Source organism: Berghia stephanieae, chromosome 4, assembly GCF_034508935.2.
Source record: "Berghia stephanieae isolate SIO BIC M18660-M18661 chromosome 4, UCSD_Bste_1.3, whole genome shotgun sequence".
NCBI lineage: Eukaryota > Metazoa > Mollusca > Gastropoda > Nudibranchia > Aeolidiidae > Berghia > Berghia stephanieae.
The window spans coordinates 21,319,158-21,338,349 of NC_088363.1; the positions used below are offsets into that span (position 1 = coordinate 21,319,158).

General features: G+C 34.2%; 1 protein-coding gene across 11 annotated transcripts in view; it reads right to left on the reverse strand.

Annotated features, from left to right (window-relative positions):
• Positions 1–19,192, reverse strand: part of LOC144970221 (anoctamin-7-like) — a 140,529-nt gene that overhangs the window by 10,256 nt on the left and 111,081 nt on the right. For all 11 annotated transcript variants that reach the window (XM_078909639.1, XM_078909636.1, XM_078909638.1 and 8 more), the window contains 9 exons: positions 12,035–12,171; positions 10,821–10,989; positions 9,950–10,115; positions 8,558–8,648; positions 7,293–7,459; positions 6,205–6,287; positions 4,395–4,532; positions 3,628–3,823; positions 1,398–1,509 (listed from right to left, as the gene is read on the reverse strand). In XM_078909639.1, coding sequence (XP_078765765.1) covers positions 1,398–1,509; positions 3,628–3,823; positions 4,395–4,532; positions 6,205–6,287; positions 7,293–7,459; positions 8,558–8,648; positions 9,950–10,115; positions 10,821–10,989; positions 12,035–12,171 — 1,259 coding nt within the window. The remainder of the gene's footprint in view (positions 1–1,397; positions 1,510–3,627; positions 3,824–4,394; positions 4,533–6,204; positions 6,288–7,292; positions 7,460–8,557; positions 8,649–9,949; positions 10,116–10,820; positions 10,990–12,034; positions 12,172–19,192) is intronic.

Sequence of the window (19,192 nt, forward strand, 5' to 3'; positions counted from 1 at the left end):
TCAAAACTCTTTGGATGTATGTAACTAGTCCATCGGACAATTTATAAACAATGAATTTGTCACATATTGAATCATAAGGTGGCACAACTATTTAAGTTGCATGAGGATTCTTATGATTATAATTCTTTTGTGACGTAAAAGAGCGAGTATGAGTATTCTTTACTTTGCTGACGACCAGCATTTATTTAGATTAGAAAATAATAGGCTATCACTTTGAAACCAAAAGATTGGCTGTCTGTATTCAGTCCGCCGGAAGACTGGCTGTACGCTTCCAATCAAATTGGAACTAGTATTTTGACATCACACTTTTGTTCCCTATTACAACTGCATAATCATTTTTCAGCACAGTAGCAGCTTCTAATGGTGCTTACACAACTATGTTATGACGATCGACCCAATCTGCAAATCTTTACCGCACTCGTACACCGTCGCAAACCCCCGGAATCTTCTTCACAGCACACCGTTAAACTAGATGCTCCGCGGTTTCGGGTTCGTTCCCACATAGGGAACATTTTGGACAGGTGGAAAGTCCCCACTGATGAAGCGATGTTCAGCACAGCAAAGCAGTATACATATCGTGTTTTGATTTGTAGAGCAGTAGGAAAATACTCGGAAAACTGGGTTAGAATCCACAATACATCTTTTTAAACATCTCTCTCTCTCTCTCTCTCTCTCTCTCTCTCTCTCTCTCTCTCTCTCTCTCTCTCTCTCTCTCTCTCTCGATGAACCACCTTTCTATGAGTAGCTCATTTTAACTCCGCCACTGGATTTGTTTTGTTTTTAATCTAAAGATTAGAGTATTAATTCGTATATTGTTCATGTGACGAGAAATTTGATAATCTCTGAGAACACGGGCCATAGATAGGAATATCGTTAAGAAGATAACAATAGAATTGATCGCGGTAGTAAAAAAAAAGTTGATACCAAATTATTTGATACGATGTATATGTAGGCCTATATGTTTTAAAGAATTTCTGTGACGAGAATTGTGAACTGTTTTTTGTACCGACATAATGTAATTGCACACACTAGGTACGATAATCATTCATATTTCTTTTGCTTACAAAAAGCTTATGTCGAATAAAACAATGTACTGTAAGACAACAGCTATAATATTTAGAAGGCAAATTTTGTTATTAAGAAAAATTAATTGACATCTGATCGGCGAAAGAATTCTTAATCATTTGGCTCGACCGAAGGTGGCTCAATAATTCTATTTTTAAAACATTAATGCAACTGGTAATGATACAAATTATTCATTAAAATATAATTTTAAAAACACAAAGAAGACAAAAAAAAAGGCACAACCTAAAACAAAATTTAATAAAACAATAAAACAAACAAACATCACAAAGCAACAAAACAGAATTTGGGTCATTGATGTCCATTATACGTACTTCCCCTTGAAGAATCCTACATAGATGATGGAGGAATAAAAGTTGACAAACTGAAATATAAAGACTTTGAAGGTCAGCTGATCTTCGAATTCTGTTTGTGTTCGATGCATCTCTGGAGAAAGATAAATCAAAAACAAAAGTAGAATAAAGGATGATCGGATTTTGTATTTTACATATAGAGCAGTAAAGTTAGGTGCCCAAAACGTAAACAATAACAAGTTGCTAGTGATTTCCGTTAGGGACCGGAATAATTTATGCACAATATAGGTCTCCCAATTTTGTAGTTTGAGTTGTAGGCAATACACTTTCAGTATTGAAAATATGTTTACATAAAATCTAACAGTTGCAGAAATAATAATATAAGGCTAAATTATTATGAAAATCAGGCTCCGAATAATTCTTGTTTTGTTCACACCAGCGCAATAATTTTTCTCTGGTCTAAAAATAGATAGACTGTAACTTTTGATGAATTTTAGAAAATTTTACCATTTGTTCCATAAAATATCCATATCTAGACATTATTTGATGCATGATCGAGTATTTATGAATATGTGTTTCTTTTGCCACCTAACAGCCAAATTTTAAAGGTTATTTTTTTCTATTATTTACATTGGAACGTGAGCTGTCAAGACAGGAACATGTGGTTTGCCACGTGCTTCTCGACCTTTGTTTACGTTTGGGGCACCTAACTTTACTGCTCTATACTTTTAAACTTCAATGCATGTTTGAATAAATGTTAATGTTTGAGCTAAAAAAATCAATCATTGTCATAATTCATGATGGTTCTTTATATAAATATAAGTTAACAGTATTTTTCTTTCTTGTTCCCATTAAAAACATAAATTATTAGGGAGCAATTCACATACGCACAAAACCCAGCTGTACTAATAAATTACAGATAATGTCTTCTACCTCACCACTTGATGCCAGCAAATTAGATAGTTATAAATAGAAAAACGTATATAATAAGCAAAAGGTAAAATACGTCTGTACCAGTGATTCAATTTTTATGTTTAAATATCTAGATCGACATTTTTAATGGTAATCAGACAATAAAGTAAGCATATTTATTGAATTGTACAACAATTTATAAACAAATTTGATTGATCAAAACAAATGTGATCCATCGAGTCAAACTGGTATTAAGTCGGGGAGGAGCGGAAGGTAAAAATAGAAATCTAAAGTTAAAATAAGTTATAATCAGAAATATGACATTTTGGACCCTAGCGCTTAATTCGTGAAACTCTGTTCTAATTAATAAAACCGACGTTTTCTTATATGCAGGTTTGGTGACCCAAATTGTTATAGGCTCATTGTTGTAACGGAAATACTCGAAAACTAAAATCAATGCAAAATCGTGCCCATTACAACAATGTAAATAACGTTTAAAAAAATTAATAACGTTCGCTAATCAGATCTGCAAATATTAATACCATGTTGAATAAAACGCGTAACTTTTACATTTCTTAATTATATAAATTCCATTTTCATCATCAATATCATTTCGACATCTAGTAGTACCACTTTGAAAATTTGGACCATAAATTGCTGACGGATCAATAATATACCGAGCACATCAGTTCTTAGAACTGTTTTTGTACTGTAAAAATATACACATTATCAAATCGTTGATTATCACAACGAAAATGAAATCCAATCTGTCATATGATTGATATTCTATCTTTGGCCCACCGCCTCAGTTCGCTATTGTGTTGGTATTGTGTACTGAACCAGATTTAAAAAAAAAAAGAATTTAGAATGATAAAGGTTAGAGGTACACATTTTAAAACTCAACTTAATGGGACATAAATATTGATTGAAAAAAAACCCCCAACAAATCTTAAGTAAGACACAAAAAGTCAATGTTCAGTATCTAGTTCATACAAATATGTGACCTACCTTCTCAAAGCGGTCTTTTGTCGGGATGAACTAGATACGGGAAATGGAATTCATATCATCAAATATGAAACTTGGGGTTTACATCTCTTTGTAATAGTGGAGCATACATACTATTTCTAGTATTACAAAACATTATAAGTTCATATTTCTCATCATTTTATTTCTAAATTCACTTTCCAAGATCCGACTCATCCAGACAAAATACCGTTTTGAGACGTTGGGTCACATGTTATAATAATGGACTGATGAAGTGGGTCGCATTTGTATTGTCAATATAATATTGGTTTAATAGAAGGCTTATCAAGGTGTGACTGTACATAACAACGTTTACCCCATTGAGTAAGTTTGAGGGCCAGTTTTTCGTAGACTCGTCCGAGAGTCATAATGATGATCAAATTGACGACGGCAGCAGATATGGAGGCGATGGATGAGGCCCGGGATCGGAGATCTGCGTTTTCAAAGAGGGGTATGCTGATGAGGACTCTGTACATGATGACGGCGATAATGAAGATGAGGACAAGACATATCTGGGTGAGAGGAGATCACATACATTGATAGAATAGAAACAAATATTGAAGTTGATGATGATGATATGATGATGGTGATGATGGTGATTATGATAATTATGATGATGATTATGATTGTAATAATAATGCTAATAATAATGCTAATAATAATAATAATAATAATAATAATAATATAATAATAATAATAATATATAATTAATAATAATAATAATAATAATAATAATAATATAATAATAATAATAATATAATAATACTGATATAATAATAATAATAATAATAATTATAATAATAATAATAATAATAATATAATAATAATAATAATAATAATAATAATAATAATAATAATAATAATAATAATAATAATAATAATAATAACGGCAATAATGCATTCGCTTCTCTATCGATCTACTCCTCTCTCTACTTTAACTGACTTTATCCCATACACAGTTTCAGATTCCTTTGGTAACTTTCAAGTGCTATAGACAATATATATTTTTCAATGAGATTTAAAGCAATTTGTTCTCTAATCGCACAACACTAATGAATCCAAAAGATGTTATAGATATTTTACCATAATAATAATGGCAGCGATGCCAGACAAAATTCTGGGAAGACGTTGTGCCGGATCAAAGAATGGTTCGTTGATTCCTGTTATGGGGTTCTCTTTCACTTCAGGTGCTCTTGCTGCATAGTCTGGTCGAGGTCTTTCCTGATAGAATTGAATTAGTTAAAATGCATGAAAGTATCTTTTTCTGACAGGATTGAACTTTCTAAAATGCATGAAAGTGCGAGATGATTAGCTTCATACGTGGTCATGTTATAAATGATTAGCTTCATACGTGGTCATATTATAGATGATTAGCGTCATACGTGGTCATATTATAGATGATTAGCTGTGATTATAGTGGTCATATTATAGATGATTAGCTGTGATTATAGTGGTCATATTATAGTAAAGTAAAAAGTAATCCCTTAGAGCAATAAGAGCATTGGGGATGGAGTTTATACAATTTTATGTAGCGCCAAATGACTGGTAATTGTTGCTTGTTACACTATGAATAGGACGGTAATCTATTGTAAAGTATTCATTGCATGAGCTTGCAGATTTAGCTAGTAATCAATGCAAGGTAGAAGGAGAGTTGGGGCTGGGGGGGGGGGGGGGGGGGGGGGAATTCGTCTGAACTTGGGAACGATACTAGACCCTCTGCTTGTCAGGCAAATGCATTATCAGCTGAGCCATCGGGAGCCCAAGACTTATATTAATTAAGAATTTCAAAGCGACCAATCAGTCTGAATAAATACATGTCAAACAAAATTTGGATTTACTGAAATGCATTAGCTAAAGCTCATTAAATGTTTAATTGACACTCAAACGTGCAAGAATCTAATAAGTTCGTTGGTTTGAATTATATATTTATAGAGAGAGCAAATGCCTCTTTATCACGACCATAAATTATATAAAATAAAATTTGTTGATAAAAGGAAGTTTCGCCGATTAAAACGGAATTTCAAATTAAATATTTTGTTTCTGAATTCAAACAATCACGATTAATCTAATCCATTAAAACAGTTTTAATCAGGTTGCAGAAGAGGAAGACGGGATGAGTACAAACGTATCATTTATTATCCGCATTGAATTTCATGCACTCCTAATCTGTACTTTCGGGAAGAGGCTGAATTTCTGGGCACTAAGCCAGTATCAGTCACGTGCTCTCTGCTAAAAATAACTGAGTAACAAGTTTCAACATCGAGATTGACTGTATTGAGGGCACTGTTCTGGGCGTCCGACATAATGTGGTAAAGTATTCATGTAGGTACCATTTTTTTTTCAAACATCGCCTTTGCTTTTGGCAGATCTAAAAAGAACCAGCTCTTGTCCTTCATAATTTGGAAGTGATGAGTTAATCCCCAACACCTCCAATCGGTTAATAGAAAGTTTGGACCACTCGGCTCAAAACTGTGTCGGGCGCCGACGCCGAAAAAAGGGATTTTAAAGAGGTCGTGACCAGAAATTTAAATTTCAGTTTTGTCACTTTAAGAATCTAGGCCTACATTCATTATCATAATGAAACATAAACTTACATTTTGGAAATTATAAATTCCATTTTTAGTTCACAAATAACCAAGACTGACGTGTAATAATTTGCAGGTCTGATAAGCCAACGTGTTTTGGGTCCATTTGAATTACTCTCAAACTGATGCAGAAATATAGTTCATTAGAACAATGTTAAATAATTGTGCTCGAGTATCAGACCTGTATATTATATGTTCACACAGGCCCCGACACAATACCATTTTTAAACATTAGGTCACATATGCAAATGCACCAGGGTGACATTTCAATGCTATGATTGTGATAAAAATAAAAATAAAATGTTCACCTCTTCCTCTTCAAAATCACTGCAGTCCCAATGATGAGCCAGGCTGGCGTTTTTCCTCTTCCAGTATTCCAGGAAAGACACAGCTGTAACGAAAAATAATTGATTGCTTTTATGTCATAGCCTTTTTATGTCGGATTATTATGTGTCAAATAGTAGTCCTTCAGAGCCATTAGACCCATAGTGTAAAATGGACAATATCAATTGCTTGCCACGCTTTGGATAGGACGCTAGTCTATCGCAAAGTATTTTCCGCCAGATCTAACGGATCCAGCTAACCAATTAATACTGGATGGACAGATGGGTCAGAAAAAAATCTCGACTGCACCCGGGATCGATCTCGGTCCTTTTGCGTGTGAAGCGAGTGCTCTACAAGTGCTAGCGAGTGCTATCGGTTTGCCCCACTTCTGCATCATATATTACCTTATTCATAACAATCCAACACCGTATCATAATTTGCCGTCTTTTTGACAGTTCAGCACTGTATTGTACATTGTACCTTCTTTTAAATAATTCTGCACCGTAACATATTACCTTTCTTTTTTTTAAACATTTCAGCAGTGGATATATTACCTTCTTTTAAACAATTCAGCACCGTAACATATATCACCCTATGTAACCATCAGCACTGTATCAAATATAACCTTCTTTTTTTAACAACTTCTCCTCTTTATGTCAATAATAATATTTAATATTCACTACCTTTATACTTTGCTTATTCGAGACAAATTAATTACTCATTCAAACGAACAATAGGCTATGTGATCTTGTGGTATGACACTCACTTTCGGATCGGAAGGTCCAGGGTTCGAGCCTCGCACTCGGCGCATAGTTGAGTCCTTGGAGAAGGCTCTTTATTCACATTCTCTCACCGTACTCAGGTGTAAAATGAGTACCTGGCCGTTAACAGCGTTGTCTGTGTCCGAAAAATTGTAATATCGCCTCATAGGCGTCATGTCCCGTCCTACATGTTAAATGTTGCTGTTGACCAGGGACCCCTTGTAAAGCGCTTTGAGCACATTTAGTGGATATTGCGCTATATAAAGCTCAATTTTAATTTTTTTTTAAAGACACAATACAAAATTACTCACCCCAAAAAGACACGAAGACGGCATAAAACACGGTCCCCGGGTGATCAAATAAGTATGAGATTCGTACGAAGAAGCAGACATCACTCAGGTACCAGTATTCGCATCCCACCGCCTCATCGCATAAGGGACACATTTTAAGACTATCTCCGCTCTCACACACTTCCTCTCTGGAAGGAAAAATTTATGAGCAGAAATAAATTTTTGATGTCATATTAAAAACAGAATTATGTTTGAGAGCATTTGCAGGATGGCTTAATAACTCGTTCACTGGGCTAAATAAAACCAAATATATGTTTAAGATTAATTAATTTATTTGTGACCCTTCGCCTCAAAACGGTATTAAGTCGGGATGGCTAAGATGTTGAAAATTGAATTTATAGCCAGAAGTATCAGACTTGTATTGAGTTTGTAAGTTTTATTGAGGAGAATGGATACCATATTTTAAGGTGCTTATGCCAACAATTTATATTTTTGACTAGTTTAACATCAAAATCGACTTTTAAGCAGATGGTTCGTTCCGACATAATACCGTTTTGAGAAGATGGGTCACATTTATTATGTGAGGTCGGATAAAACACATCGTATTAAATAGGCTAAATAGAATTAAATAAATATCTTGATTATATAAACAAATAAATAGCTAAATAGTTTAATTAACTAATTTATTAATTGGTTGATTAATTAATTATGAAATATAATTTTAATAGCGAAAATAATGATGATAATAAACCCTAAAAAGCACAAACAAAACAACAACAACTAAAGTAAATTTTAAACAGCAGTAGAAAACAATCGATGAAACACATAAAAACGAGACTGACTGAGTGAAAATGAAAATGTTAATAATCATGGCAATATAGTGATTTTGGGGATGGTGATAATGGTGATGTTGATGATGATGATGATGCTGATGATGATGATGATGATGATGATGATGATGATGATGATGATGATGATGATGATGATGATGATGATGATGATGATGGTACTAATGATTAGAATCCTAATGATGATGGTACTAATGATTAGAATCTTGTTGATGCTGATGATGATGATGATGATGATGATGATGATGATGATGATGATGATGATAATGATGATGGTGGTGGTGGTGATGATGATGATGAAGATGATGATGATAATGATGATAACGATGAAATGACGATTATGTTAATAATTAACGTTAATGACGACAGCGAAGACATGACGACATAGATTATTAGTTGATACTGAACAGATATGTTTTTATGACAAAACGGACATACGCTGGTATATTTTTGTTGATCGTGGCAAGGCCAAATAAGAACACCAAAACCCCAACAACAGATGCAGGCAACAACCAAGCTGTGTAGAATCCTAAAAACAAAAAGACACACAATGATATCCATTATGGCCCATTGCTTCTATCGTCGTCTTACTCAATGTTCTTGTAATGCATTCATCAACAACTTTTAAAATACTGGACATTGTTTCAAATCGCAAATTTCAGCATTGTTTACTGTCTTTTCTTTGCCTACTAACTTTACAATGTTTTTGAAATTCCTGTATTAATTATTTTATTATTCTTGAACATTTCTAATTTATTCATGTTTCCAACTCAGACAGGTATCTATCTTTAAAATGTTTCTATTATTTTGAAAATCAAAATAATCTTACTTTCTTTCCTATAATAATCAGATATAATTTTTATTAACCAGTTAACTGCCGCACTCTAGAAAGACACGGATTTAAACATTTGGCTAGAAAACCCGCCCTTCAAAGATCGATCGATTTAAATGACCCTCATCTTGGTTGAACGTTTTTACCAAGATGAGGGTCATTTAAATCGATCGATATTTGAAAGGCGAGTTTTCTGGTCAAATATTTAATTAAATACCTGTCTATTCAGAGTACAACAGTTAACAGGTATAAAATAATAAAGAATATAAGTGTAACATAACATAACATAACATAACATGTGGTGTAGGGCAAAATAGGATAAGATCCCTTGAATGGCCTTAATATTAATTAGTAATGCCATAAATCTATTGATTAAATATTACAATAATGATACACGAGGTAGAGATAGTATTTCAACTTAAATGTACTCAATGTGTAAGTCTAGTAGAATGTTATAAAGCGTTTACAATTGTGTACCCAACAAGAATGCGACTTGAATGAAAAATATTAAGGATTTGTATTATTTTTGTTGATGATTGGCATACGGTTAGATCCCGGCATGTCCTTTGCAGTTCATTATTCACCTTCTAAATTTCAATATTAGTCCGTCCCTTTCAAAGCTTTTAGTTAAACAATATTGGTGATAAACGATTTCAATGTTAATCCCACGATTACAAACACGTAGAATCACTTTCTTAAAAAATAAAAAATAAATATGAACCTTTATAGTTTTTAATTCAAATGAATATAAACCATAAAATTATGTTAGTTATCACGTAAAATCTTTCAATTTTATTATTTCTTTGCCTGTCTTTTCAATATTTTTCTACGACTGAATTAATGCGCTTAAAAATTAGTTGAGTTTTGATTAATGGAAGAAAGTTATTATTCTATACATTATAGTAACACAATATTCTTTTTAATGTAAGGAAAATATCAGCTTTTACTATCAATCTTGACTATTCCCCCATTCATTATCAAGAAACAGGGCCACATACCAAGCCAGGCAAAGTAAATGCCAATCTTTTCACCGAAATATTCCCTGATGTGGTCTAGGGGTTGATACTTGTGCCATGTGCCCCACCTGGCCCAATACCTGTACAGGACTTGCCGTTTATTGTACTGCTGAGGTTCTAGGTTCAAACCTTTCACCTTGTGAGAACCCTGGAATGAAAAACAAACTGGTAGTTTTATTCTAGTGATTGCTTTAATATTATGTTCTACCTGGCTACCATGTGATGATTCAATAAAAAAGTTAACCATCAAATATTTTTTTTTTTTAAATTGAGTGTCACAAAATTTTAAGACATTCAGCATACTAACTAATGGGTAAAAATTATAGTTTGACCCAACGATATTTTTTTATCACCCTTATATTAAGGCGATTCCATTCATGGGTGCATTGCTTTTGTTCCAATAAAATCGATACCGTTCAGCGACAATCATTATTATTGTATAGAATTGGATTGCTGTTTTTGTTTAAATGTGTTTAAATATGCAACAACGGTGTATTTCTTGCAAATAAAGGGCACTTATATTATGGTTGAAGCTAACTTTGAATATAAAACCCTTTTATAAAACGTAGAGAATGATAATGCGCTACAATCTTATTGGAAAGGCCAAACAAGTAAAACAATAGACTGAATAGGCTTCCATTACGTTATAACAATTTTAAAAATAGTGAACAAGTCTTGAGTTAACATTCAAACAATAAACACGCCTATACGAACACACACACACAAATACAAACACACACACACACACACACACACACACACACAAATTGTAGGTGTTGGCGTTCATTTATCACTTGGCTTTTTCCTGTTTGTTTTGCTGACGAAGGGTCAGTAACAAAACATTTATTCTTACATCATGCAAAGGATAAGCAGCAGCAAAGCCTCCCTCGTCCAACAACCTCTCAATTCCAATCTCTGCCCTTTTCTTTTTGCCGTAGACAGTGGTGGACAGGATTTCCCATAGAATGCGGTGACGATGGGTTTCTTCGAAAAAGTTTTCATGATCATTACTGCCCAAAAACCTGAAGAAAGAAGATTCAATGTCAATAGAAATAAATGTAAAAATTTACTTAGTAAGTCACATAAAATACAATTATTTTGTTGATTTCTCTCCAATGACAATCACGCGTGGAGATGAACTCGAACTCATAATATTTATTTCAAGAAACTCGTCTTCAATTAGACGTCAAGGAAGAATAAATTTATATTCCGTAATGCCAAAACATGGAACAGTTTAAAATTTCAAACTAAAATGTTAAAAGTATTAATGGATTTTAAAATGCCGTTGATAGGGAAATGTGTGCCTTAAAATGCATATATTATGACGATCATTCAGAATATTTTAATAGAAGGGGTGGATAATTGTTTTGGTGTTATTTATTTGTTTTTTAATTTTATTCTTGCTTTTATCTATTTCTTTCTTTTCAATTTTTTCTCTCAAAGAATATGCAATGTGTAATGTTCAAGCTGTCATATTTTGGACATATGTGAAGACATGATAGTCTCGAAAAAAGGATAATGGAGGGAAGAATTGAAGGAAAGAGAGGCAGAGGAAGACAAAGGAAATCCTGGACAGATGGCATCAAGGAAGCTACAGGACGGCGCATGGCAGATTGTAACGAGGCTGCAATGGACCATGAAGGATGGAAGGCCATGACATCCGACCTCTGGAAAGAGATGGAACCCGGGTAAGGTAAATAATGTTCAATATACTGTTACTTACTGTTAAACGGCATCTAAGGAACACTTGGTCCATTTTAAAGCCTTATTACTGATATGACATATAGGTCGTTTGACGGGTTTATTGATAAAATGGGCTGTGTGAAAATAAAGCATTTTCACGGATTTGCCATGTTCAATGCGCTTTACAAGGTTTTAATCATTTCCATTGCAAGCCACTTGGAACCATATTTATATATATACAGTCCAAGTAGCCTGTTAGGCGTCCTTTATGTATTCATACTCTTACAATATCCATCAGTGTCTACTGTCAGTCATTCACACCAGTGTCGAATGAAAGAAAAAAATATGAGAGGAGTTAGTAAGTTCGCATACTTGTTTACATACCTTTCGAGTTTGGACTTCTTGAATTGACAAGTGTAGTAGTCAAGGGGAGTGTTAGGCACCTCCTGGTCCATAATGTTAGGAATGTGTAACATGTCTAGGACACGACCTGATCCATTGCTAGATGGGTTAGGGTGGGCCTGGCGAGGTTATGTAGGTTATATTAGGAGGGGGATAGGAGAATTATAAAGTAATACCAATCAATGTTTGGCGTGAATTCACGATTAAACATGAAACATATTGGTTAGAAATGTATTACTAGAACTGACAATAGCAAAGGTTATATAATGATGATGATGATGATGATGATGATGATGATGATGATGATGATGATTGTGATGATGATGATGATGATGATGATGATGATGATGATGATGATGATGATGATGATGATGAAGGTGGTGGTGGTGGTGATTACGAGAAATTTATAGCTATTGGTATTTGCTATGATTATCAAAACAGCAACGATAAAGTTCGTGACCATGCAAAAATTATCTTTACATAAATCAAGCAATAAAACAAAATCAAACTTTCCAAAACTTCCCGTGGCCTACTAATCTCATAATTCATGTAGAGGAAGCAGATCCTGTAGAAACTCAATCTAAAATTACTTAGCACACGTAGCTGCATAGCAGCTCTCTCAAGATGTTAGGATTTTTGTAACTGTCAATATCAAGTCATATCGATTTTTACCATTTTTGAATATGATCAAGAGTATGTCTGAAAGAAACCATCGCATAAACTTCAAAATGTGAAAGTGAAAGAGAGGATTTTGGCAGATAAGACTACCCATGTCAAAAATCTCTTTAAGGGAAGTCTTATTCCCCAGAATTGACCTTTTAACTGCGGAACTGAATTTCTCTCCAATCATAATTTCTGCCATTATAATTGTACAGGTAAAGCGACGCTTTATGTTGAGAAAATGTTAATATTTTATGATGTCAGATCACGGCCTTATTCGAATCCCGTCTGCGAAAGGTTAAGGGTTCTAAGAAATGAATCACCACATTATTTATAATTCTCTCAAGGAGCATTAAAATGCGTATTGCCTTTCGCTAGGTAAATTGAGATGGTACTAAGTGATATGGAAAGATCGGTTTTTTTTGAACATACAAAACTATGAAAAATTGCAAAGTGAAACGGGAAACACCTTTCAAATAATTGTTGTTGTTCGTGTTAGACGCTTGCAATATTATGCTGTAGGGTATTTTCAGCTTATAAAACGAATGTTCTTAGTTACAGAAATAGAATTCCTCTTTACAAAATGTACCGATGTGGGTTATTTTAAAAAAAGCACCCCCTCCATTACCACAACCCAACAAGTAGACTGAAGTCGAGAAAGAGTTTCATGACGGAAGAATATCAACCCTGACCGTGTTGCTGTATACAGACTTTCCACGTGGAGGGAGTGGGACAATCATGCAAATGAAGCTGTTGAAGATCCGAGAGAAGAACTGCCCTACGGAACTGAGCTCCACAGGAATGAATGGTTAACACTAAACAGAGCACGGGCAAAAATTGGGAGAACAGCTGGAAGCATGAAAAAGTAGGGGCTGGCTGAGACTAGCTTGTGTACATGTGGATGCCCAGAGCAGACGATGGAGCACATCCTTAGAGAATGCCAGGATGGGCCCAGCTGCACTGACCATGACCTAAGAGTCTGCTCCACAGATACTGTGGAGTGGGTTCGGTGTTGGAGCGACACGCTATGATGAACAATTGGAAGGACAATAATTTGATGAACTAAGATGTAAAATATTTAATGATTTAAACGTAGTTATAACCCGTAGCGGGTTAAAATTATTAAATACCTAATGCCTCTCTGTTTGGTTGAAAATAAATAAATGTTAGCGTTAATGTTATTCGTATACATTAATTTTCACAAGGATATTGTATTACTCATAACATCCATAATATTTTAAGGTTTGCTGTCATGTCTGTCGAAAATTTGGCTAATGATTCTATTACTGATTAAATTACTTATTTATTTATTTAAACCAATGTAAAATAGATTTTAAGAATGTGGTTGACGTCCTCTTTGAGCTTTTAGATTAATTTGATAAGAATTTTACAAAATCAAATCTATCATCTCCTTATATAGTTAAGAGGACACACTTTTTTTTGTCATCCCCACTCTAATGTCCTGACATGCAATGCTAATAGATAGAATATGAATAAGTAATAACCATGGGCAAATTATCAAATCAAATTAAGTGGGGGTCTAGTTATTCGTCATTGATGCATTCAGATTGTTTTTTATAACACAATCTGGACATAAAATTTGAGGATTGTATAAGGATACTATTTATCTCAAACTAAACGTTATAAATCAATGGTGTTATTTTACATAATAATCAACATAATCAATGTGGATACAGTTTTGTATTAAACTTGCAAACAACTAAGATCCATTTCACATGCGATCTCATAAATGTGTAAAAATCTACAACATGCAAGGCGTAAACATCTCATAGAGCGTGCTGAAAATTTGTCAAGGAAATAATGCAAATCAAATTATAATGACACGCTGAACGATTCATTTTAAATATGTAATGGTAAAAAATCGAAAAAAGGTGCTGGTTCTAACTAACTGATGTGTTGCATAGGGATGCTAAAAGGAAATAAAAAGTGTATTGAAAATTCATTATCACGTGCGATAAGCAAAGTAAAGAACGTACAAAAAAGCAAAGACATAAAAACTGCAAATATTAAAACATTAACCAAACCTTAATATTATCTTCTCTCTGATTCATTCTCATCAGGTGGTCAATAGGAACTGAAAGTTTCCTTGAGATATTGTTGGGTGGCCAATCAGATGTCATTTTGATGTCAGAATAAAACTCATTATTAATTAGGTTTGGCAGTGTCCCGCCATTAAACCTTTGTTTTATCAAGTTTATTTGAAAGTTTGAGATTAAATGGTCCAATAATTGAAGTTAAGAACTCCTATGCATTACTTTCATAACTAAGCCGTAGGTGGAATAACAAACATTGTCGCTAGTTACCACATAAAACACCATTTTATACAACATCAAACATTAAATCCATCACAAGTGTATTATCAAGATTATTGGTAGAGAATTATAAAGACTGAATTCGACTTTACCTATAGACATAAGACATATCTAATGTCTCCCTTGTAGTATAGTCATAAACAGGATAGCAATATGACAATAAATAAGATGGCAAAAGGACACTAAAACTTTACTCGTTGGTACAGGAATCATCACAGATACGACCACAAACAATTTTCTAAACTACAGGTCCATTGATGGCATACAAAAATAAAATCGACTTAAAACGTTACGACAGGACACCGCATTCTTTTCTTGTAGTTGCAACTTCTATTTAACTTGATTCGAACATTTCCATGAAGGCGGAATGTCTGAGACATTTCAAATGCAATGTATCGCAGGCGATTATTATAACTTTCGGTTTTTGCAAACCAATAAAAATGCAATGTGTGCCAATATAATTTTAAATCATCATTCTGATTGCTACGACAGATATGAAAATAAGACAAAGTAAAGTTGCGCAAATGCGGAACATGTCTTGAGTCAATATCTTATGTTACTCTATCAAGTGTTTTACACGGTATCTATATATATATATATATATATTATATATATATATATATATATATATATATATATATATATATATATTATTTTAAAAAAATATATTTACCACAATGTTTGAGAAACATTGTGGTAAATATATTTTTTTAAAAATAATAATTCGCTCCATTACTACATGTCGAGCACTTTTCGTACCATATTTGTATCAAACACGATCCAATATATATATATATATATATATATATATATATATATATATATATATATATATATATATATATATAAATGTTGACATCTAAACAAATCAACTGCGTCGTACACTATGACTATATTAAAAATGAAAGAAAAGAATGCAGTATTTTCATATTCAACAATATGCAATGTTAGACCAATATGTGAATTCAAGGAAACAATCAGTTACTTTATTTAATCAATACAATCGAATAATGTTTGCAACTATATAAGTGTTTTGAGGCGCATCAATATTGCTCACTTGACGTTGTTCCCGGTTGTTAAACATTATTGAGTGACGAGTGGTCAAATGCATACGAAGAAAAATCAAATCCTCAACCGTGAATTAGACATAAGCTGTTGTAATAATAAACAACCTGGACCTAAACTAACGACAGGATTTCTAAAATGTACACACATCAACACAAAGACACAAACCAAACGATATCGACTATCTACACAGCGAATACCAAAATGTACACTGAAACAACGCAGATTTTATTAGATATTTTGGCATATTTCCTTATTACGCCCAAGACTTGTTAGTATTTTTCGATTTTATGGTTGCAACTACTGAGCTTTTAAAACCAACTTAAAAGAAAAAATGAGCAGTCTTTATCACACTCCATCAATGAAATACATTTCTTCGGCCAGCACTGATAAGCAATGAACACCCTTCTGAATTGCATACTATTAAAAGTCCGTTCAATAGAGTAACTTTTTAATTATTAACTTTTCCAAACAGCATTACAAAAGTAATATTAGACAAATAATCACATTTTAGATTTTCTCAATTGCACTTGAAAAAATATTGTCTTTATTTTAATATGGAAACGTTTCCTTTGTTGTTTCCTTGATTGTTTGCTTTTGCTGAGAATGTAAGATAAAAACATTAATAATATTTTTACAGCATAAATAATAACGGGTGGCAATTATAATGTGCCAATCCCGACAGACAGCAGGCTCTAGGAGCTACGCAATTAGAGAGTGAAGAGAAATATTTGAAGTCTTCCTTTAAATTGTTTATTGTCTGTCATTTCTCTTAGCTCCCGCGGTAAATTGTTCCAAATTGTTGGTCCTTGGAGTTTTAAAGATCAATCTCCCATTATATTCAGGCGAGTTTGTGGGACAAATAGGAGGGTTGTGTCACCTGCAGATGTGAGCCTTGGGTGGTACGTTTCATATGGGACAATGAACTCGGCGATGCATTCCGAGACACCGAGGTAGAATGCACGATGAGTGATGATAGCAATTTTGTAGTTCATGCGCTTTTCCCAATGCAAAATGAAAAGTAGATTGGACGCGCTACTTGTCCTTGTTTGATTGAAATTCAAGCGATTGGCGTCATTTTGGGCAACTTGAATTTTTGAGGTAAGGGCTTGGGTAGTGCCGCATAATAGGGAGTTGCAGTAATCCAATCTGGACAGGATGAGCGAATTGACGAGTGTTTCATTATGTTGATTGGGATGACGTTTCTCACTCTCCTTAAGTTCGTAATATACTTACTACTTTTACTTAATCCTCTTCGGGCCTTAAAGCACACAGGGCATCCACTAGACATCTCCATTTTTGTGATCGGCTGCTTTTGCGGTGGCTGTATTCCAGGACAGGCCTGCTTCCTTTAATTCTTTCTCCATGGTCCTTCGCCAGGTTCCTTTGGGTCTTTCCCGCTTTCTCTTCCAGTCTGCTGTCCAGTACAGGGCTGTCTTGGGAAATGATCCCTTTTTTCATTCTGGCCCAATGACTCAGTCAACGCCATAATCTTCTTTTAATTTGGCTTTCAATGCTAGTGCAGTCAGCTTTCTTTAATAGATCCACTGTAGGCCATATTATTATGTTTAAAATTCTTTTTAGATACTTGTTTTGAAAGGTTTCTAGTTTCTGTTTTGGAGGATGTCATTTTCGTTTTCACTTCCATAAAGCAGGACACTTAAAACACTGCTTTTGTATATTTTCAGCTTAGTCTTTCTCATAATTTGCATTGATTTCCAAAAGCGTTTCAGCATGCCGAAAGCCTGGTTTACCTTTTGGATTATGTGCTTGATGTCGTGTTCTGCATTCCCGTCGTTTGTTATTTGGGATCCAAGGTAGAACTCTTTTACCTCGTCAAGTACATGCTCATCTATCTTTATTTCACTATCATGTTTCAGATTCACCCTCATGTACACGGTCTTACCAAAGTTTATTTTCAGTGCAATTTTCGAGGCGTTGTGGTGTAGTACTTTTAGTTTCTCTGAGGCGTCTCTGTGTGTACTTGAAACTAACTGCGTAGTCTATGTCTTCCAAAAAGGCTGCCAGTGTCCAGCAAATGTCTTTCTTTCCGTCAATTGTATTTTTCACGAGCCAGTCTAGAGCCAGGATAAACAGAAGCGGAGAGAGTATGCAGCCTTCTTTTACCCCAGTTTTTACATTAAAACTGTCTGTTTAGTTTTTACAGAGATCACTTGGCATTGGTAGTTGCTGTATATTGCTTTTATTAAGTTGACCATCTTTATCGGTAAACCATAAAGCATATACCTATGCATATAGGTAATCGGATGGTATTGCTCACTTGGGTGTGCATTGTTAGAGAGCTATCAAAATGTGCCCCAGGATCTTTTGCCGTATTGGTAAATGGTATGATGGATCCCTCTATTTCCATTCCAGTGATGTGTTCAACCTTTTTTCAAGCATGTTGGTGTTCCAATGACCAAGGCTTTAGTCTTGTCGCTGTTCAGCATTAGTTTGTTAGACTTCATCCATTGTGCAATTGAAGAGACATCATGACTCATTTGTTCTGTATTTTTCCTATTTCCCAGCTGCATGTGGAGCATTGGATCTGTGTATCGTCTGCGTAGAAATGATACTTGATGTCACTTTTTATGGTATTGGCCAATGGCTGCATATAAATAGTAAATAAGTCCGGTCCAAGAACCAAACCTTGGGGCACACCCATGGCCTACAACGTCATGGGTACACGGTATTCTAATTCATGGACTGTTGATCTGTTGTCACAATTTCAATAATTTGGGTGCTGTTTGAGAGATATTATGGTATCCACTTTAGAGCCCTCCCCCCCCCCCCTCCCCGTTATGAAGCAGTGAACAGTACTTTTCTTTGCTGACAATGGCAATTGCTATTGTTGTTAGTAATGGCCCCATGATAGTCATAACGGTAATAATGAGATAATCTAGTTAAGCTAAATTTCGAAAAACGACACATTTTTCCTGAATATGGCTAAAAGGTTATTCTTGAACAATTGCGCTGTGTTGAACGGCCATATTGACTAAGACAGATTTAAGTCTCTATTGAAATGATTAAAAATTTTATAAGATTTCAAAAACATTAAGCATTGGTAAAGAATAGTCTAATA